The sequence below is a fragment of the Syngnathus scovelli genome, chromosome 14 (genome assembly GCF_024217435.2).
Source record: "Syngnathus scovelli strain Florida chromosome 14, RoL_Ssco_1.2, whole genome shotgun sequence".
Taxonomy (NCBI): domain Eukaryota; kingdom Metazoa; phylum Chordata; class Actinopteri; order Syngnathiformes; family Syngnathidae; genus Syngnathus; species Syngnathus scovelli.
The window spans coordinates 6,816,585-6,838,085 of record NC_090860.1 but is presented as its reverse complement, the minus strand read 5'-3'; the positions used below and the strand labels follow the sequence as shown (position 1 = coordinate 6,838,085).

The 21,501-nt window shown below is 47.2% G+C and overlaps 3 protein-coding genes across 8 annotated transcripts; 2 read left to right on the top strand and 1 right to left on the bottom strand.

Annotated features, from left to right (window-relative positions):
* The first annotated feature begins 108 nt into the window (after window positions 1-108).
* Window positions 109-6,692, top strand: tmem62 (transmembrane protein 62). Of its 2 annotated transcripts, none has more exons than XM_049741117.1 (13): window positions 109-673; window positions 934-1,045; window positions 1,132-1,269; window positions 2,376-2,421; window positions 2,509-2,650; window positions 2,757-2,881; window positions 2,949-3,071; window positions 3,177-3,332; window positions 3,571-3,730; window positions 3,899-4,103; window positions 4,174-4,272; window positions 4,359-4,477; window positions 4,622-6,692. In XM_049741117.1, the coding sequence occupies exons 1-13, from the start codon at window positions 485-487 to the stop codon at window positions 4,958-4,960; spliced, it is 1,953 nt and encodes a 650-aa protein (XP_049597074.1). In that variant the 5' UTR covers window positions 109-484; the 3' UTR covers window positions 4,961-6,692. The 2 variants fall into 2 exon arrangements, with proteins under 2 accessions (XP_049597074.1, XP_049597075.1); XM_049741118.2 differs by having other exon boundaries at window positions 110-673; window positions 4,177-4,272.
* On the bottom strand, window positions 6,634-9,868 carry ptgr2 (prostaglandin reductase 2). 4 transcript variants are annotated; one of them, XM_049741126.1, is made up of 8 exons: window positions 9,716-9,868; window positions 9,517-9,635; window positions 8,133-8,324; window positions 7,763-7,959; window positions 7,372-7,555; window positions 7,085-7,294; window positions 6,854-6,893; window positions 6,634-6,785 (listed from the first exon to the last, which is right to left on the bottom strand). In XM_049741126.1, exons 1-8 carry the CDS (start codon window positions 9,750-9,752, stop codon window positions 6,721-6,723), a joined length of 1,044 nt encoding a protein of 347 aa, XP_049597083.1. In that variant the 5' UTR covers window positions 9,753-9,868; the 3' UTR covers window positions 6,634-6,720. The 4 variants fall into 4 exon arrangements, with proteins under 4 accessions (XP_049597083.1, XP_049597084.1, XP_049597086.1 ...); XM_049741127.1 differs by having other exon boundaries at window positions 9,553-9,635; XM_049741129.2 differs by lacking the exons at window positions 9,517-9,635; window positions 9,716-9,868 and adding exons at window positions 8,718-8,746; window positions 8,981-9,486.
* A 225-nt stretch (window positions 9,869-10,093) lies between these two features.
* On the top strand, window positions 10,094-21,501 carry mideasb (mitotic deacetylase associated SANT domain protein b). Of its 2 annotated transcripts, none has more exons than XM_049741116.2 (13): window positions 10,094-10,391; window positions 13,621-15,007; window positions 15,720-15,986; window positions 16,751-17,072; window positions 17,174-17,240; window positions 17,717-17,859; window positions 17,952-18,055; window positions 18,131-18,206; window positions 18,668-18,756; window positions 18,840-18,989; window positions 19,062-19,151; window positions 19,472-19,641; window positions 19,725-21,501. In XM_049741116.2, the coding sequence occupies exons 2-13, from the start codon at window positions 13,763-13,765 to the stop codon at window positions 19,969-19,971; spliced, it is 2,970 nt and encodes a 989-aa protein (XP_049597073.1). In that variant the 5' UTR covers window positions 10,094-10,391; window positions 13,621-13,762; the 3' UTR covers window positions 19,972-21,501. The 2 variants fall into 2 exon arrangements, with proteins under 2 accessions (XP_049597073.1, XP_049597072.1); XM_049741115.2 differs by lacking the exon at window positions 10,094-10,391 and adding an exon at window positions 10,452-11,818.

Here is a 21,501-nt window from a genome sequence, read left to right as displayed (position 1 = left end):
ATTTCAAAGACTCTGTTTGAAAAAATAACAATAAAATAATACAAGTGAGTCTTAATAATTTTGAAAATTCATCAATCTGCCGTTTGCACGTTAACGACGTGACGATGACGTCATTACTTCCAGCCGGGTCCGTGCCCTGTTTGTGTTAGCTGACAGGCGGCTAACCAAACGAGTTAACCACAGTTAAGCTAACTCGAGCTAAACGACTTCCTCCTTCCCCAGACGACGGCAGTCACTCCGGGCCAGCTGGCGACAGGAACCGGTGCCTCGATGCTTCTATCGCGTGGAGGATGGCGCCCACACGAACGCTCTGAGCCCCCACCGCCCCCTAGCCACTTCGCCCACCATCATGTGTTAATTTCTTTCACATTGGCGTCTTTAGGTTAGGAGTGACAAGACGGTAGCCAGAGGTTTTTGTCCCGTGCGGGGCGGACGACGACGACGGCAGCTAGTCCTCTCCCCCCAGTCTCGCCACGGCTGGAGGATGCTGAAGCTGTTCAGCACCTTGGTTCTCATCGGACTGGCCGTGGCCTGCCTCACATCCTGGGTGCTGGACAGCTACGACACGGCTTGGCACCCGAAACGGAGCGTCCGGGGCCAGGACGGAAGCGACCGGGGAAGTTCCCCGCCGTTTCCCGGCGACCAGCTGGATAACATATTCTGGTTTGTACAGGTGGGATTCTTTTCGTTTTTTAAACGTATTAACGTGTATGTATGTATGTATGTATGTATGTATGTATGTATGTATGTATGTATGTATGTACGTATGTGTGTATGTATGTATGTATGTACGTATGTACGTATGTGTGTATGTATGTATGTATGTATGTGTGTATGTATTTATTTTTCTAGTTAATATACATCGGTAACATGGCCATGTTCCTAATTCTATATCCAGACTCAGTTTTACAAATGTCACGTCTGCTCTTCCAGGTGTCCGACATCCACATCAGCCGCTTCCACGACCCGAGACGGATTCCCGACTTTGAGAAGTTTTGCACCAACACCATTGAGGTGATCAAGCCATCATTAGTGCTCGCGACAGGTAATTTAAAAAAAAAAAAAAAAAAACATCTTAGCATCAATTGAAATGGATGGAGTCCTACCACTGAAATTTTCTGTTTCTCCCAGGGGACCTTACCGACGCCAAGACGGAGAGCAAGGTGGGCTCCCTCCAGCATGAAGTGGAATGGCAGGCCTACCACAACATCCTCAAAAGGTCCGGCGTGATGAAGCGCACGCGGTGGATTGACATCCGGGGAAATCACGGTAACACATGACCCTCACCGTAACGCTATTATTTGTTGCACTTCCTAAAAATAATCTCCAAGTTCTTCAAAAATGGAAGCAACAAAACATAAGATACAAACGCAAGCAAAACAAGAAAGCACATGGCAAAGAGCAAAGGTCAACTTAAGAATGCGTTCCTGAACAGAAAAGTCTATTTTTGAAAGTGTCCACTGACAACTTGGATTGGCCCGTCGCAGTCACATAGTGGCCTCGGGCCACTGAACCTCTGTTTATGAACAACTCTGTACTAGGACAATGAAACTGGCTACATGGACGCCCACCAGCTCTGTCGCATAGTCGTCACGGTAACTAAATCCACTCTCGTCGTTGCCCCTGAAGTGGAGGCTAGGGGCGGGTGAGAAGTGACTCATTTGCATAAGACAGCACCACCCCCACAAAATGGGTTCATTAAAAATAAATAAGGCAAACTACTGTTTGTCTCCTTTTAAAATTTCAAAACACTTGGTTAGGACACATGTATGTGGTAGAACTGCGTTTTTAGCTCCAAGACAGGAAGGGTTTGAGCTCCTCCTCTTGTCTTCCGCTTGAGTTGGTTAAGCACTCCTTGAAAGTGAAACCAGATCCCCGCGCACAAATGAGGAAGGGTCATCCTTTCCTTTTATAGCACAATTAGAGTTGTAATCTGAGCTTGTCTCATTTGTCGAGGACAAGCGTTTTTGCTTCAGAGGCCATGTTAGTCTTGTTCAATTCCTTAGAGGAAAATTATACATTTATCAAGCACCCTGTTGTTTATTTTAACAGTGCTGTGATTTTGGTGTTTGCTCTGCTGGGCATCCTCTACTAATCAGGAAGTAGCCTGTTACTTGTATAACCCAAAAGCCGATGGACAGAAAAAACACAAATCGTTAGCTCTATAGCATGGTTGCGTAATCATGTCATATCATATTTTTGGGAAAAAACATGATGTCAAATATTTTTATTCACATATAATTTTTGTGGACTTACGTTCTCATTTTTTAAGCATTTTTGTCATGTACAATTATTATTTGTCGATATTCTTCTGTATAAAACATAAATGCAATTTCTTTCTTTAAAATTCTAAAGTCAATGTTTGTGTACTACAGATGCCTTCAACATCATGTCGCTGGACAGTGTCAACAACTATTACCGGTTGGTACGAGCAGCATTTCACGCTACTGGAAGAAATACGCTGAGCGTGTTAAACAAACATCTGCGGCGCTTCTGTGTGCTCTTTAGAAAATACTCGGCCAATCAGAAGGTGGGCTCCTTCCACTACGTGCACACCACGCCGTTCGGAAACTACTCCTTCGTATGCGCCGATGCCACGCTGACGCCCGGACCCAAGAGGCCGTACAATTTCTTCGGGATTCTCAATCAGGTGGGTCGCACCGGTCCGCACGAAGTTGGTCAATCATTCCATCAAATTTTTTTTTATTTTGATTTCCTTTACGAGTGAAAAAAAAACAATTGTTGTTGTGGTGCAGACTCAGATGGACACGCTGGACGCGTTCAGAGCTGAGAGTCTCAAAAGCAACCAGTCGGTCTGGTTCGGCCACTACACCACCTCCACCATTGTATCGCCGTCTCCGGGCGTGCGGGAGCTGATGAGGTGAGCGCACAGTTCCAAAGGCCTCCTTTTCAACAAATTCAACATCTTGGCTTGTTGCTTGCTTTAGGTCAGCCGTGGCCTACCTGTGCGGCCACCTGCACACACTGGGCGGCCTGATGCCTGTCCTGCACAGTCGGCATCCACACGGCACCTTGGAACTGGAGCTGGGTGATTGGATGGACAACCGCAGGTACGTCTCGGTTCCCCATTGAGATGGACCATCAACGGTCATCAAAATGGGAGAAGACAGCAAGGCCCTGATGCGGCTGAAGTGAGAAGTGTTGCCTCCATGCAGGTACAGGGTTCTGGCCTTTGACCACGACCTGCTGAGTTTCTCCGACCTGAGGTTTGAAAAGTGGCCAGCGGTTGTCATCACCAACCCCAAGGACGCGCAGTACCTGCACCCCGTCCGGGAACCTTTGGACCGCATACGGAGGTCCACACACATCAGGTAGGCTCTTCTGCCTCATCCTTTCATAAGTAATAAAAAAAAAAGTTTTTTATTTCATTGCATTTGAATATTTTGCTAAATACATATTTTATTTCTAATATTAAAAAAAGACTATTTATTTCAATAATTTGTTTTCATCACATATTGTAATATGAATATATATACCTTTTAAATTATTATTATAAATGATATTATTAGTACCTTTCCTCTTTTATGGTATACCGTTATGTCTTAACAGGATCCTCGCCTTCTCTGAGGCTGCCATCATGGTAGTGCGTGTCAGCGTGGATAACGAGGCGTTGGGCGAATGCCACCCTGCCGGCGGCCCCCTCTATGTACTGCCCTGGGACTCGTCGCGATACATCACCGGGCTGCACACCATCCGAGTCGAGGTGGAGGTCAGTCCACATTGCAAGTGGCGTCAGCATAGGGGGCGTCACGAGGATTTAGCACACCAGTGTATAGCTGATGACAACTGTAGAACAGGAAATGGCGACAAAGTTTCAATAATAATCGATGCTGGAAGATACATAGAAATGATGAGCACAAATATACAATTTATTCAGGACTCGATGGGCCGCCAGAGTGCACGGGAGCAGCAGTTCTCGCTGGCCAGTGACGGCATGACGCCGAGTTTTAGTTTTGGGCAGTCCTTCATCCTGCTCACGGATCATTACGTGGTGGGCCGGGCGATCTTTGTGATCACCGTGCTGGTCAACGTGGCCTTGCTACTGTCCTTCAGATTTGTGCGCCACTTCCCGCCCGGTCGAGGTGAGACCCCGCAGCCTCCAGCCATATCATCAAGTGCGCTACACTAGCTTGATTGAACGTCTGCTGTTAGCAGGGTTGTCCTCACGAGCTTGCGTGTCACTACGGCTGCTCAGTAAGGTGGACTCCTTCTTCTACTCCCTGCTGCTCTTCAACCTGTGCACGGCTTTAGGTGAGTTGACCCGCTTCCACCGCAATGTGCATGGGGTTCAATATAAGGGTAGTAAAAAAAAGTCAAACTGAGCTTTCCACCCTCAGGCCCATGGTTCATCGGCGAGCTGATCGACGGCCATAGCGGTGCCTGCTTTTCCTTCGGGGTGTTCATCAACGGACACTTCCTGGAGGGCAGCCTCACTTACGTGGTTGGTGTCATTCAGGTGAGCAGATGTGTAAATGATGATACAATTTTACAACAAAATCATGTATTTTATATCTCTGAAAACTGAAATGTCGACCAAAATAGAAAATTCAGATTAATGAATAAAAATGACTAAACTACAACTTCCTGCTCTTCCCCGCAGCTGTTGTTCTTCAACATGCCGCTCACCTTGTACCTGTGCTGGACCCTCTATCAGCGTTGCCGTGGCAACACCTTCCGCTCGCTGCTGCTGCGCCCAGGCTGCCGCTGGCGGTGCCTGGCGGTGCACCTGCTCATGCTGTTGCTGCTGGCCTGGCAGGCCCATTCGTGCTACTTCCTGCTGGAGACGTACGGCCTTTTGGCCTTTCTGCTGTCGCCCGTGCGCACGTGGGCGCTGGGACTGGGCCTGGTGCTTGTCTACCGCGCTTGGACCTGCCCCGTGCCCGCCTGGAGCTTGGTGGCCGCCGGCGGCAACGGCAAGAGTGTATCGCCGGCCTCCTGACAGTAAATGTCCGCTCTCGGTGTGTTCACCGTTCACCTCCTCACCATTTACCGCATCGTGCATGTTTTCAAGTGTAAAGCACCAATGAGCTTGTTTCTCTGCCGTAGTGTGCAATGGTGGGTCTCAAACTCGCGTCTCTGGACCCTGAGAGTGTTTTTAAGTGTTTTAATTTTAATCCCCAAAATTATTGAAATATAAATTTGATATGTTCACTATTCTTGACTATTCCCCCCCCCCCCCCTCAAAAATAAGCAACTTCTTATGTAGTTAGCCTAAGGAAAATTGAGGGGGCCCTCGGAAACTGGACCATAAAAACTTGAGTCGCCCCGGTGTACACAGGAGTGGAGAGGAGGGGGGGGGGGAGTCACCATTGAGCTGCTCTGATTTCTTTACTCATGCACTTTGTTGTTCAAAGTGTTGCCTTGTTATCGCCACTGCCAAAGGACTTCAAATAACAGCAACAGCATTCACTTTGTGTCAGCCATAAAAACTGCGACAATATGTAGACGCCAAAATGTTGCAAGTGTTAGAAAAAATGTCATTTAAAACTAAATCGCCGGTTGGAGGGAAAAAAAAAAAAAAAATTGGAAACTTGATTTCCTGACATTTTTACGAAAGCGCATGTTAAGTTCACTGATGGGTTTAAATTGTTTTTAGGATTATAAATAATGTTATGATTATGTCCTTTTGAATGAAGATTGTCTTCAGTAAAAACAGATTATTCAGTGTTACGCAAAAATTCTACAGTAGGTTAATTAAAAAGTAAATAGGTTTGAAAGTAAAAAAATACTTCCGGTTCACTACACATTTTCTGATATTTTTAAAGAAATGCGCATGTTGGATGTTGTCACTGTGTTCACCCAAAACAACACTGTCATCACTGTTTACAAAAATCGTGCTTTTTACCTTTGCATAAATTATTTTTAATGTTCTTGAAAACGTGTCAGACAGAAATGCTCATAGTCTACCCAGTAATCTTTGTTTGCCCGTCGCATTATGTTTTTTTAAGTAGTACAGCGCGCAGCGGACAGACCGACTTACCGTTGTGTTCAATGGCGCTCAGCGTAAGCGGTTCTTCTGACGTTTTGCTGTCGTATCAACACTGAGCTGTTGGAATTCTCAGGAACGTGAGTTTGGACACAATCAATTCCCATGTAGTGTTTCAGGACATTTTTTATTCCACAATCACTCTGAACAAAAATAACATTAGAGGAAAATCAACACATGGTGGCTTTAAATAGTGAAAAAAAAAAGAATGTGATATAGCTGTGAAATGAACCTCGATGCCGTTTTTATTGGATTTACGCTAGCTAACGTGGTCTCCCTTCAGTACCCATCATTTCTCTGAGAATCGGTGAAAGGGTTTATTAATTATGTTACCGTAATGTGTATCCTGGAGCAAATTATATAACCACTGCAATGGAGTCTATTGAAGGATGCTGAGGATCTGCTTCGATACGAAGGGTGTACCTAATGAAAAGACCCGCGTGTCATATAATCGAGCAAACTTGCACTTCCTGTATTTCACAATTTCATTTAGAAGCACGAGTCTGTCAAATGAGGCGTTTACGACCCCCGCTGATGACATCGTCATCACACGGCTGTCTGTCACATTACCACACGCATCTACTTGTAATCATTTGCAAAAATCAATGAGAGGACTCTGACAGAAAAAGGGAGCAACCACTTTTTTTATGATTTCTAGTGGTGTGAATTAAAAATGTTCAATACAGTCAATGTCGCTGTGAGATTCATTCAAGTCAGTGGGAGATCTTCACTACTTGCTTGCCTACGTTTCCGCCTTTCATCATTGAGCAGAAGGCAACTGCAAGAGGGGAAAATGAGGACATGATTAATATTCTTATTTTCAAAAATATAAAAGTACCAGCTTACCTCCCATATTTTCAATTCCGTTTTCGATCGTTTCTAGTACCTGGAAGAAAAAACTAATTTTAAACCTTTTTCCCCAAAAATAAACTTTTTCTCAATATGGCTTTTCTTGAAAATATTTCACAAGAAAAAATTTTTCTCCACAATATACAACCTTTTTTCTCAAATATTAAAAAAACTATCCTCCAAAGGGTACTACAGGGAAAAATATAATCGAAATAATTTCCGAATCACCTTGACTTGTCCGGAGGTGACCAAGCAGCCCAGTTCGCCAAGGGCGTCTTGTGCTTGGCTCATGTAATTGAGCACTATGAACCTTTCCCTGGTGATGTTCTTCCTGCGCAGGTTCTCCTGCGTTTCCTGGCTGAGGGGGGGCGGGTACGGCACATCCTTGTTGTACTGCGAGATCTGACCGCACAGGATCACGCGGCCGCCCTCGTTCATCTGAGAGGCGACAGCACGAGCGGCCAACGTTACATTTAGAAATTGTTGACAGCATCACTCGGTCAGCTAGGTCATACCTGCGTGATGACGGCGTCACTGACGTCTCCTCCGACGTTATCAAAGTAGACGTCGATGCCGTCGGGACAGTTTTCTCGCAACCCCGCAGCGACATCCTGCCGCCGGTAGTCGATGGCCGCCGAAAAGCCCAAAACTTCTACCAGTGCCTTGCACTTGTCTTCGGAACCGCAGATCCCAACCACCCTGTTGAAGCCAGTCGGTCTTAATTTGTGCAATCAACATTAAATTGTTTTAAATGTTAACAAAAAAACTAACTTTTTTCTACCAACATTGAGGACTGACACATTAGATGACTAGTCTTCAACATCGATGTTTGTTGCAAACACTGTTGTTTATAAACAAAAAACAGCTTTGTCGTCAATGAACTCAAAGTACGTTTTTGATAATCACCTGGAACAACCGTCCAATCGGCCAATCTGTCCGGCCACAGAGCCGCAGGCACCGGCGGCGCCGCTCACCACCAGCGTTTGATTGGCTCCTCTGATCACATGACCCTTCTCTCGCATGCCCAGTAGCGCCGTGAGGCCCGTCATGCCCACCGCACCCAGGAAGTAAGAAATGTGGCCGTCCACCAACGACGGGTTCACCTAGATTGACGAAGAATGATAATCATTATCATCAGAACTGGGAGTAAACTTGCATACAATTGTGTTATGCAAATAGAACAGGCACACTGTAATAAATACAGTAATCATTTTTGAATAATTACAGAAGGATGTTTTTTTTTTTTACTATAAATAGCAGTTTTTATACTTTGAACCTTCTGTAGGATGCTTCCTTTCACCACGGCGTGGGTCTGCCAGGGCCAAGTAAAGGAGATGACCACGTCCCCCTCGCGATAAGCGTCGTGGCGGCTGGACTGGACCACGCCGACCCCGCCGCCATCCATGACATCTGATACCTTCCATGGGGTCAGGTACTCCGCTCCGCTGTCTTCGTTCATCCTGCATCTCTGTATTGTATGAATCAGGTCCACAGTGACGTCACAATTCGAAAGCGCTCACTCGCAAAGCTTTTGCAATATATGGCCACCATGGTGTCAATGCAAACATGCAGTCGTACATTTCCCAGTTGATAAACGCCAGAGATGGGACCAAGTCACACATGTGCAAGTCTCAAGTCTTAACCTTCAAGTCTCAAGTAAGTCCCAAGTCATTTTTTTTCTTGGGCAAGTCAAGTCAAGTCCTTAAATAGGTCAAGTCAAGTCCAAGTCAAGTCCTTAAATAGGTCAAGTCCAAGTCAAGTCACCTTATTATTGCAATTTTTCCCGTAGAATCGGATCTTAGTAGTGAAAAGACAAGATATCAGAAACTTTAAGTAACCATCATTGTCCAATGTGTCTAACCTGTTTAAAAAATTCTGCATTCTGCATACCTGTGAAACAAAAGCATAAATATGAATGGGATGTACTGTATGGTCTGACAGACATGCAACATGCAACATAGAATATGGTAAAAAAAAAAAAAAAGTTCTTTGAGGCTTAAGTGTAGTTTTTATTTATTAACTTGCTCCATATTAAATCATATTTAGTTAATTCAGTTTCATCATCATATTCATTGCATTAAAGCTATATATACACACCTATTTAGATAAATGAAAATCACTTACTTGGCAGAATGGCTCTTCAAATGACGGACAAAGTTTGAAGTTGTCGTCTGGCTGTCCGAAATGTTTTTGTTGCATATCTCGCACTGTGCTGTCCGTCTTTTGCCGTCATAAAAGTAATTGCGATAGCCGAAGGTGATGACTCGCGGTACCGCTCCCGCTGACATGTTTGCGCGTGTCTGATATAAAGGGGCGTGATTCTCCAATAAACACGTTCGGTAGGTAGAGAGGGCACGACTGATTGATTGACAGGATCCAATCATGACAACGCCATTCTCAGCCTGCGCTCCTACCGTGTTATTGATATTATTATTTTTAAATGTATTATTAATTTTATATTCAAACTGAAAACATAAACTAAATAACACTGAAGTCATTCAAGTCATCGTGTGTCAAGTCAAGTCCCGAGTCTTTAACTTCCAAGTACAAGTCGAGTCTCAAGTTTTTTTATTTTTTTGTCAAGTCAAGTCACAAGTCATCAAAACAGCGACTCGAGTTGACTCGAGTCCCCATCTCTGATAAACGCATGTGTTCAGTACCATATAAGGGTCAACGGAAAGGTAAAGCGTCCGAACCAGCACTTCCTCCTCTTCCAAACCAGGTTCAAGAGTTGACTCCTCCAGGCGGAAATTTGCAGCACCTGGCACCCCATTTGGCCCTCGAAAACAATAAAAAATTTAAAACTCACTCTACCAGAAAATGGGACGTCTCCACAAACAAAAGCCAGGTTTCACGAACCTGGTCTGGAGTTGAGGACTACTCTCTTCACTAGCATCCTTGACAAACGCTTTAAATTTAAGGCGAAAAAGGTGCACTCGTACACTGAAGCTGTGTACTTACACAAAGTTCAAAGCGAGATAGTATTCTACACACATATCCGGTTTTGCTGGTGCAAAATCAGTGACTCCATTAATCAGCGTTTTTTAAAGGTATTAAACGTTTAGAACAAAAGGAAATACTTTTAATTGTAATACGATTAATATAGAAACACTATTATTGACATTTCGTTGTGAATTTTTAATTGAAAGTAGGGGGTAAGGCGGCGAATATGCGGCTCAACTTGTAGCAGGGTAATAACCATCTTGTAATTTGTTTGTCTTTGCACGCAAGCGTCGTCCCTCACAAATAACGGCTCGGCCAGCATCGGCAAGTCTGTCGAGTATCGATGTTTGCTGTATTTCATCGTTTAACCAACATTTCTAATCAAAACACTACTTGTGTGCTTGGTTTTAAGCTATCGAATTGCTACGATGTGTGACTTTTATCACCACATACATCGCCGCTCAGTTGCTTTACCGGTGAAGTGAGTGACGTCTTGTGGAGAGATTTGTTATGGCAGGTTCCATTTTTGCTGCTGGAAGATATCGTGGAGTGGTGGTGGGCAAAGTCGTTGGAGAAACCAAACAGACCAAGCGTAAGTACTGCGTGTTTTGTGTGTGTTTTAAAGTGTATGTTTATGAGAGTTTTTTTTTTTTTTTTGACAAAGAGCTTTTCGTCTTCAATGAGTGGCCCAACGACCCCCTTTACGCGCATGCGCAGTGATACTCAAACACTGGCACAACGTGACGTCTTGTGGAGGAATTTATCGCAGCAGATTTGTATTTTCATTTAAATTATGCTAGACTCGACTTACCCACCAAAATATCTATCCGTTTTTAAAAATATTAGTATAATCAGATCTGTTACTGACATAATTTTATGGCTCATGACTGTGTCCAAATTTGTAGGCTGTGCCCTCCAAAATCCTAATTTAAAGGCCACATGGTGTAACCTCCTGTGCGACTTAACCACACGCCAGTGTCCGAATCTGTGGCCTTTGAATCTAGCCTTCAAATATGGCCTTTCCATGGAGACGGGCACTGAGTGAAGCCTGCTTCGGAGCAGACATTTGTTGTCTATATTCCTCCGCTCTTCTTCTACACTTTATTGTCTCTTCATGATGCCACCATTTTCAGTGGTGCAGAAGAAATTTGTGACATTGTTACTCAGAGGCCACCATAGTCAGCACCTCATGCGTGCTATCAACCGCCAGTTCGTTTTGGAAACGGGCCACATGAAAAACTGCAACGCTTGCCGAACGCCAAGACAACATGCTAACCTCATGCATAAATTTCTAAATAAAAGCACTGTATGTTTTTCGTTTTATTTTCAGTTTTATTTTTATTAATGGCCACAGTGAGGGCTGGTCTGGAACTGTGGGCAGGCTGAATGTTGCCCCCTGTCCCAATTTTGCTTTTCTGGCTGAACTAAACTTCGCAATTAAACCTGTCAAGTGATTCATTCAAAATAGCACCGTGGTTGTATTTGGAAGTAAAAGTGAAGTTTCACAACCACATTCCCTCTCTCTCTGGTTTAGTATGTGTGCGAGTCCTGCATGTGTGTTGGAATTTCCCGTAAAGCCTTGTGAGCGAGCCTGCCCGGTAAATGACTTTGTCACACCGGAAGCGCCCTTATAAGGGCACCGGAAAACAAAAGGGCGGGACTAGGAGGGTTGTCACAAGACAAACAGCCAGTCAACAAGATAGCACTGGCAGCCGTTTTCTTTTGCATGAGTACGACTCATGCAATCGTTCTCGCAATCATGTGCAATAGCTACATTAGCACTAAGTCAGGATAGCATTGTTGTTTCGCCACCATCGTCTCGAACTCCGCCTCTTGTAAGCGCAGGGAGGAGAAGGAGGGGGGTGGGGGGCGCAGGGGAGTGAGGTCAGCAGCCGCCTATCATGAGTCAACCTCGGGAAAAGCACCCCAGCAGTCATCGCCGCCGCGGTTCTGCACGGTGCGGACGGGCTGAACAACTGTCACCGTCGTCCGCAGCCCGAGCTTTCGTCACAAAAACACGTAAGTACAACGAGCCTTGGAAGTGTGTGCGCGCGCGCAGTGTCCATCTTGTTGTTGTTGTCTTGCAAGTTGTGCACATGTGACAGTTGCCCCTTGTTGACAATCGCATTGTTTTGGTTGCCCGTCGTTGGCTGATAATCCCCCCCTCCCGTTTTTGTTGCTGTTGCCACAATGCCGTAGAGCGGTGGTGGTAGGGCGGACAGGGGGGGGAGATCCTACCCACGCGTGCAAAGTCAGGTCTTCTGCCAACGGATTAGGGCGGCTAACGGTGCCTGTCGTTTATTTTAGGTGATCCCTGCATGTTTGTTTATTTATTCTTGGCACGGTGGACAAATGGTTAGCACGTCTGCGTCACAATTGTGAGGTTCGAATCTGGGCTTGTAGTGGAGAGTTTTGCATGTTTTCGCCGTGCTTCCTCCCACATTCCAAAGATTATGAGAGCTAATTTTCATCAAATGTGAATGGGCGTTTGACTGTATGTACCCTGGCGGGCAGTCCGGGTTTTACCCCACCTCAGCTCACCCAAGACTGAGCTAGCACATCTGCCTCACTGGTCCGAGGTTCTGGGTTCGAATCAGGCCTTGTGTGGAGTTTGCACGCTCTCTCCTTGTCCGTATTTTGGCTTCTTCCTTCACCCATCAGGGTCCGACATTAACAGTCATCCGATAGCCCTGAAGTTCAGGCCGTCACTACAAATCTCACACAATAATTAATTTCTTTTCCACCTTGATCTAAAGATCCTGCAGCCTCAAGCCATGTGTGCAAGATCGCAACATGGCTCTCTGCATGCACGGAGGCTGCTTTGAGAATGCACACTTCGAGTGACACATTTCGGATGTGTGTCGGATATGAGTCATGGTAACACCAGATGGAAAGATAGAAGGATTTCACTTTGCATTGATTGTGATTGAAAGGATCGCGGTTTGCATTTTCAAGTTTTACATTTGATAGTGTTGACCTGCAGCGTCAGTACGGCAGAGGTTTGCAGGGATCCGAACATCACGCGCAGAGTGCGGAAGGAGCGTGCAGTCGCTTTCGGCCCACCGAGCAAGCGTGCAGGATCCCAACAGCTGCAGCGCGTCTATTTTAAGGAGCCCCTCACCCGTTGGGGAAAGGGTGACAATTGCCAAGCACTTCCTGGATTTGTCAGAGGGTGCACTTTTTTTTTTGTGACGTCCGCAACGTTCTTCTGTAATGCATAATGAGTTGTACTTATCTTTTATTATTTTCTTTTTATTAATTTTTTTTTTTGGGTTAAATACCACAAACACTTGGCAAGCTGGCACCATCGCCAAAGTCTGCCCAAAAATCTGGACAACCAAATCTTAATTATGTCCATGACAAGGGTTGCCATGGCGATATGAAATCATGGCAGGCTTGTCAAGTCCTCATGGGAGCGTTGGACTTTGTTTTGCTCGCTTGTTTATCACGACTTGCCCTGGCTCACTTTCATTAACACTTCCTTCATTAGCCTCCCCCCCCCCCAAAAAAAAAGAAAACATAATTGGATTATCTTCAAATTCAATCAGTCTGAAGCTCTAGCAATGGAACTGCAGGGTCTATTTTTTATGAGTAGGCTTTGAGATGTTTTCTACTGAGCTTAAATTGTTCATGACTCATCATTTCATGGGAATTGCAAACGTGCCCCCCCCCCCCAAAAAAAAAGGAATGCATTGCAGTCATAGTCGTCATAGTTGTTGGGTGGGTTTGTGGCAGTACTATATGTTCTGAAAACAAGCTGACTATTGAAACTTGACAGTTGTGGTGAACTGTTTTTGATATCACTCATTTTGTCCTTACAGGGTGTCACCTGTGAATGAGGAAAAAAAAAAGCATCAGCCTTGAAAGAGGAATACATTTTGATGCCGGTGTAGTTCGGACTTGCACTTAAGTGACTTGTGCAATTAGTAGGACCGAAGAGTTTTTCCCGACGCCGGCTTTTTAATGCTGACCATGAGCGTGCCGGCCCAGCAGAAACCTGGCGCAAAACGAACGGGCAAACGAATCACGTTTTTTTCTGATCCCGCTGGAGTCATGAAGGAGAGCGGCCAGCGTGCCGAAGGGTCTTACTACGTCCAGGATGGGGAGGAGCCCGAGAAAACGGAGGCAGTGAGCGACGCGGCGTCCAATCCAGAGGGCCATCGTGTGTACCTCAACTCGGTTATCTTCAGCCCTGACAAGGGTGACCAGAACAGGGGTCACTATCAGCAGACGGTACCTATGAAGTGGGCCCACCAGGAGTCCGGTCAGCCGCAGCTTAGAGCCGCCACTTGGACCAGCGTGGCCAACTGGGGACAAAACTTTGCCAACTACTTGACCGACTCGGGGAACCAGACAGCCTTCGTAAAAGACAAGGCTGGAGACGAGCAGCCGGCAGGAACTGACCCGACGGCGGACTTCTACCGAGACGCTGTGAAGCCAAGGGGCCTCGGTTGGAACCAGCAGCAGTCCTTTCAGGAGACTCTGAAACCTGGAGCGCTGAACTCCCAGCCGAACAGCGCGTCCCACCCGGTGGGGAGCTCCGTCTTGCAGCCCTTTCAGCTGGCCTTCGGGCAGCCCCGGCAGCACCTGCCCGCCTACTACCAAAGCTACCAAGGCAACGCCAGGTTGCCCAACCCGCCCAACTACTCCACACAGGCCAAGCTCCCCCGGCTACAGCAGCAGAACCTCATCCAGCAACAACTTCAGCAGCAGCAGCAGCAGCAGCAGCAGCTCCAAATGCAACATCAGCAGTTGCAACAACAAAGCCAGCATGTGCTCGACTACTACCCGCCCAACGTGCACTCCCACCCGCAGTTCGCACACTCCCAGGAGCCGTCATTGGCGGCCGCTCCCCCCCAAATCCAGGACTCTCTCATCCAGGACATCACCCCAGAGCCACACCCATCAGACCCACCGTCGCTTCCCTCCCTTCTGCCCGATCCGTTACCCCAGACGCAGAACCTCCGGAGGTCGCGGCGCCTCTCCAAGGAAGGCGGCGCACCGTCGGATGACAACCCCTTCCCAGGCGACCCGGCGCTGCAAGACCTCCAGAACGGGACACGCGACGACACCGACATCTTGGCGGCCCCAACAGGGGTCATCCAGAGCACGCTGCGGCGGAAGCGCAGGGTGTCGCAGGAAGTCAACTTGGAAACGCTTGCACAGAAGGCCTCAGAGATGGAGACGCTGCCATCACAGGACATCAAGGTACGTGGCCTGACTTCAGGTTCTGAATCTTAACCGTTGGCTTGTCCACAAAACAATATCCCACTTATACCAAATGAACCTGCCCGTGTTGCATTTCAATAAACACAGATAGGAACCCGACTCCAGCCGGCCAGTATCATGCAGAGTCATGCGCGGCGATTACACAACAAGTTGCTCAACAACACTCAGTCAGTGGAACGCAACGTGGCCTACATTTTGCCCGCTGACATCTCGTACAGACCGTGTGCTTGGTTGCATGCCTGCACCCTACCCCCACCCCCCCACCCAATCCATCAAAGTAGAGAGGCTCACTGACACCCCCCCCCACCCCCCCCCCCCACCCCCACCCCACCCCCAACGTACACGAACACACACTCGCGCACTCACTTCATGCAGTACTCAGCAAAACCTCTCTCCAGGCAGCACCACGCTGGGGTGCTGCCTGGGCGTTTCCACCACCAAACAACTGTCACATTAGGTTGTGCACCACTGGCGGCAAAAGTTAAAAATATTTTAAACCTTTTTTGACAGATGCACGTAAATAATGGTTCAGGACACAACATTTTGGTTCCAGTTGTAAAACTGTTCCTAAGTGTCTAAGGACTGAAGGACTCGCTCACAGACTTTTTCAGCAAGAGGCAGATATCTCAATATTACTCGATTCCAATGCACCCATTTGATTAGTTTTCTGTTTCTCTGTCCTGTTCCCCAGGAGGCGCACAAACCCTGGGGTCCCGCCCAACCGGGCATGAAGCGGCCGCGAGACGACGGCCTGCTCCCGCTCGTTATCCCTGTGTCGGTGCCGGTGCGTCGACTAGAGTCGGCGCCGTGCGTCGAGGATGCGGTGCAGACGTCCAACCGGCCGCCGCCGTCCAGGCCCCCCAATCCGCTGGAGAGCGCCGGCGCCGAGCGCAAGCCGTCCGTCATCGTCACTCGTCGCCGCTCGCTGAGGAGCTCGCTGACGGAGGGCTCGGAGCAGGTACCAGTGGCGCCTTGTCATTCCCATTAAGTCACCATACATTTATTCATTCAGACGGACGTGAGACTTTAGCATCGGACATTTTGAAGAACAAACTAATCCACGCAGTGAAAACAAAACAAAAGACCACAGCCATCTGAGTTACGCATGTTGTCATGATTGATGCAAATGAATGCGATCCTTCCTCTCGCCAGTTATTCATGATGCCACAATGGAAACAATATCCCCATGTTGGAACATGACGAGAGCCATCGTGTCCTCTCTGTGTGGAAATTCCAGCTATTGCGCCAAAAGGGCCTTACATACCGACCCCCCTTGCATACACACACACACACACACACACACACACACACACACACACACCCATCCCCCACCCATATCCATCTTTCCCCCTGCCCCCCCATTGCCATGCTCCTCACATTTCCCCTTCATTTGATTGGAAAAGGGAGTCGACGCTGTCCCAGATAAAACAGATTAATGCAAATGGACATTTATTTTATTAATTGTCCAGCAAGTGGGAAAAAAAAAAGCATATCTCTAACAATTAAAACCAAAAACCTTAACACTAATGAGATGACACGTTTATGTTACTAAACATATACAGATTAAAATTCACCATAATTAAAACAATAAGGTGAAATAAAATGAAATATTAATTAAAAAAAGTATAATCATACATTTATAATGTTGTTGCACGAGTTGGATAAAATGTTAGCATAGGGAAAAAAAGGAAATTGAATTGGTGGAACATGGTGTTTCCTCAGAACGGCGAGGGCGCGCGAGGAGACGATGACGTGAAAAAGATGAAGCGGCGCCCCCGGCCTGAGCCCCTCTTCATCCCGCCGCCCAAGCCGGGCGCCTTCATGGCGCCGCCTGCCATCTACTCGGCTGTCACGCCGTACCACAGCCACCTGCGCTCGCCCGTCCGCCTGGCCGATAACCCGCTGGCCGTGCCGCCCTACACGCCGCCGCCTATCCTCAGTCCCGTGCGTGAGGGCACTGGCCTCTACTTCTCTACGTTCCTGGCGGCGGCGGCACCATCGTCCGCCACGCCCAAGTCGGCCACGCGCAGCCTGCTCGGCTCAGGTACACCAAACAAACAATATTCAAACCCTAACCTTAATTTGATCCCTTAATCAGAAGCTGTTTTTTTTTGTTTTTTGTTGTTGTTTTTTTTGCTGGTTCAGGTAGCTACGACATGACTCCTCCAGTTCTGTCCGCAGTGAGTGAGCCCACTCCAGTCAGCATTGAGCCGTGAGTGTTTGCCTGTTGTCAGTGAAAGTACACACACACGCACCTCACTGGAGTGCACGCAGGCAATTATCCAGATCATAACACCGAGCTGAATCATGAGCTGTCCTCAGTGAGACGTGTTGAATTTGCAAAGCCAGCACTGCTTTGCTGAGTCATCCTCGGCAATCGTAAGCTGTCTGATAAACACGAACACGATAAACGGCACCTTGCGCAAAAAAATAAATAATCAAAAATCGCTAAAAGTCCACGTCACCGCCATGTTCTTGTCACGATTCATGTGAGGGCTGACTCTTGTTTACATGTTTTTGAGGTACAAGCTTGGTCACAGAACAAATTAAACATGTATCTCAAGGTACCACGACCTGAAATATGTGAGGTGTGAAGTCAGTAGCAGGAAGCATAATTCGTCAACACAAAGCAATATTTGCCGTAAATACAAAGTCATTCATTCATATGAACGACCCCTATTTCACCAGACGGATCAATCTGGGCTCGCGGTACCAAGCAGAGGTGCCGGATCTGAGGCCACGCTCCCTGGTGGAGTTGGACCCTCACAGAGCCGAGCTGCTCTGGGCCCCGCTGACCCAGCTGGAGGACAAGCCTGACTACCACAAAAGAGGTACCCCCCCCCCCCCTCCCCCCATCCCTGAAAAGTCAACTGACAGAGGCGTGCGAATGAGGTGATCCCTAAAGTCTCTTTGTCCTTGTCAGTGAAAGACCTGATGCACCTGGCATGTTCCAGCGCTTTGTGCGGAGGAGGCTGCAACCAGGAGCTGGCCCACCATTGTCTGCACCGCTGCAGCGGCGACATCATGGTGAGCCACTTGCGACAGCCCTGCCTTGGGGCACCAATTTGCAAGCCAATGAATGTTTTGCTTGTTGTTTTTCAGGCAGCTTTATCACTGCTCATGCTCAGCGATCCCGTCTTTCCCAAGTCCCATCCGTTGTCCGACTACCACTACTCAGGTTTGCCCTAAAGCCCGCCATCCTCGCTGGTACACGTGAATAGTGTAAAGATGGTGACCCCAAGTGGACGAAAGAACAACTGCATCACGCATGCATATGCTGTATTAGTTCTAGGTGATAAAGACGAGCGTTATGAAATGGTTAAATTGTGTCGATAAAGATTGCGCCACTGTTGTGTTTAAAATGGCAGCAAGTACACATGTGATGGACTTTCCAAACATTCCCTCTGAGTGTTGGCAGCTGCCCGAGCCAACAGGGCGTGGGTGATGGGCGAGCAGGGGTGGGGGTTGGTCGGGGGGGTTCCACAGGGGGTGCTGTTCCAGTGTGTGTTTAATCTACCGCCTCCCTCCCCCATGGGCAGGAGACAGGAGAGCCATTGTTGATCATCTGTGTTTTAAAGACGGGGGGGGTTAGCCGCTAGCACGCTGCTTGCATGCTAAATATTTGATCGTGTCCATCAGGATCCGACAAGTGGTCTGCGGCCGAGCGACGTCAGTTCAACAAAGGCATGGCCACCTGCAAGAAGGATTTCTTCATGGTGCAAAAGCAGGTAAGTGTGATAACATAAAATCTGGTAGCGACCTTTAAAAACAGTCTGCATGTATACCAACATCGATTTGTCTCGTTCTGCAGGTGAGCACCAAGACGGTAGGGCAGTGCGTGGAGTTTTACTACGCGTACAAAAAGCACGTCAAGGTGGGCCGCAACGGGACACTCGTCTACGGCGAGGCGTCGCCTCCGGACGGCGCGGCGACCGGAGAAGGCGAGACCAACCCAAATAAGGTCAGCATCGCACGTCTACTTTCATTTTAAGCAGTGGCAGGGATTCGCTGCTCATCGTAAATGCCTCCGCAGGCCTCTCAGCGGCGGGAGGAGGACAGCAAGATGTGGGAAGGCTCAGCCGACAGGAAGCAGGATGTCGGCCCCGTTGGGGCGTCCGAGAACGTGAGTCGGACGGGAAAAGGAACACAATGTATAAAGGAAAAGTGCGGACGAATAAAGCCTCACTTATCCACCCGTTTTCTTGCTTTCATTAAGTGACTTTCTGAGCCCACTTTAGTCTCATTTCTAGGTCATGAGTTGTGTCATCTGAATATTAAGAACTAAAAACGCAAATTTTACCATTGCCGTGTTATTTTGTTTATTGTGCTTGCTGCCCCCTAGCGGACTTGTGCAACATTGTTTGGCGATGATAAACAATGACTCTGCAGGAAAGCTTGTTTTTCTGTGTGCCAGCCTCACATTACATCTTCCACTGTGCACAGACCACCAGCGTCCTGATCATGAGGGCCCAGGAGGACGTCGTGGTCAGGGATCGACCGCTGCCGCCTCCTCCTCCCCATGCTATCGGCCCCCTAACAAGGACCAGCCCCCCAACGGGCAACAAGGGTGTCGGCGGCCCTGAGGGAGAGTTCCCCTGCAAGAAATGTGGCAGGTCAGTTCTTGAATATCACAGGAACACCGTTAAATCATCACGTGGGACTTGTACAACAGAGTTTTGTCCCGTATCTCCACCAGGGTGTTTTACAAGGTGAAGAGCCGTAGCGCTCACATGAAGAGCCACGCCGAGCAGGAAAAGAAGGCCGCCGCCCTGCGGCAGAAGGAGGCGGAGGAGCGCGCCCGCGCCACTCAGGCTGCCGCCCAGGCCGCCGCTTTCATGGCCGCCCGGCAGCAGAACGGCACGCGGCAGGCAGGCGGCGACAGCGATGATGAGGACGACGTCACGTCCGACAGCGAGGACGACGACGATGACGACTGGCAGTGACGCACTTCAATGCAGCCGCACCTTCAGGGACGTGTGTGGGTTCTCTAAGCTCTACAACCTCCAATCAAAAGCCACGCTACTTTTTTATATATATATATATATATATATATATATATATATATATATATATATATATATATATATATATATATATATATATATATATATATATATATATATATATATATACACACACACACACACATACATACATACATACATACATACATACATACATACATACATACATACATACATACATACATACATACATACATATTTACATACATACATATATACGCACACGCACGCCTGCAGCGATCACCAGGCTTTTGCCCCTTCCCGCCTTTCTAGGGCCTTTGACCTTTTTACAGGAAGGTGGCGCCCCTGTTGCACTCTAGCATTTTGGAAAAGTTAATGCTTTTTTGACAATCAAAAAAAAAAAAGAATTATAACACTGTACATATCCAGGGTATTGTAATTCCTTCTGTCCTGTGTGGCCACTTTGTGGTTCCTGTTGTGTTTATTACTCTTGTTCATAGTTTTTGTGATAGTATATCTTGAGTGTGTTCAGTTTCCTGTTATTTCTAATTTATTTCAGCCAATCGGATGGCTGCCTGTCGGTTACTGTGAAGGATTCAAAGGGCAGGCCTGCAATAGACTGAGCACCACATACACAAAACACTTTTCACTGGAGCTTTTACCTCATGTGAGGACTGTTGGAAGCTTCTCTACCCCAACCAGGAGACCTCCTCCTGGTGTAGGGACTCAAGGCGACCCCCCTAACTGATATTTATGTAGTTTATGGTATTTAAATTTGCCTGGTTCATTGCTATGCTATTTATTTAGTGTGCAAGTTGACGGCGGTCAAGGCCATCGCGATCTACCCCAGCCAAGAGGCCTCTTCTTGGGCTCAAGCATCGCTGATTTCCCCCCTCCTTGTTATTGATTCATTTTACATGTGGTTTTATACTTGGCATACTCTGCTGTGCGCACGCGCACACACGTACACACACATTTTACATCCATTTCACTGTGTGAGGAGGGTGGATGTTTTCGCTTAGTCTCAAGGGTCCCAGTTTCTGGTCTGTTGCTATGGCAACAGTCACTGAATTAGTTTTTTTTCTCTCAAAGGCCTATGAAGAGGTCTTGAAACTTAAATAGTAGAAGATGTCCTTGAGTCTATGCATCGACTGAGTGTGTGTGTGTTAATGATGAAAAACTAAGCAAAATGCAAGACTGTTGCTGTTTGATATGTGTAATTTATATTCACTGCTGTTCTTGCAGGAGAAAAATTAAAATGTAAAAATATATTTAGCTAATATATATATATATATAAAGGGTATGTGAGTGAGTGTCTTAGTTTGCAAACTTTCTACGCTATTTTCCTAGGTGGTTCACACTAATGATTGGGGGGAAAAAAGAAATCACGGCTGCGACCGTGTAACTTATTTGTTTCTGTTTTCTACCACATTTTTGGCAAAGGGTTTATGAAGCACTGTTTATTAAACTTTTACGATGTTCCTTAAA

Coding starts and splice junctions, on each gene's coding strand:
- tmem62 (XM_049741117.1), top strand. CDS start 485: ATGCTGAAGCTGTTCAGCACCTTGGTTCTCATCGGACTGGCCGTGGCC. Junction 3,072..3,176: donor GATTGGATGGACAACCGCAG/GTACGTCTCGGT, acceptor GCCTCCATGCAG/GTACAGGGTTCTGGCCTTTG. Junction 3,731..3,898: donor CCATCCGAGTCGAGGTGGAG/GTCAGTCCACAT, acceptor CAATTTATTCAG/GACTCGATGGGCCGCCAGAG.
- ptgr2 (XM_049741126.1), bottom strand. CDS start 9,752: ATGCTAGTGAAGAGAGTAGTCCTCAACTCCAGACCAG. Junction 7,960..8,132: donor AAGGAAGCATCCTACAGAAG/GTTCAAAGTATA, acceptor TCGTCAATCTAG/GTGAACCCGTCGTTGGTGGA. Junction 7,295..7,371: donor GTGACGCCGTCATCACGCAG/GTATGACCTAGC, acceptor GTCGCCTCTCAG/ATGAACGAGGGCGGCCGCGT.
- mideasb (XM_049741116.2), top strand. CDS start 13,763: ATGCTGACCATGAGCGTGCCGGCCCAGCAGAAACCTGGCGCAAAACGA. Junction 18,990..19,061: donor GCGAGACCAACCCAAATAAG/GTCAGCATCGCA, acceptor ATGCCTCCGCAG/GCCTCTCAGCGGCGGGAGGA. Junction 19,152..19,471: donor CCGTTGGGGCGTCCGAGAAC/GTGAGTCGGACG, acceptor CACTGTGCACAG/ACCACCAGCGTCCTGATCAT.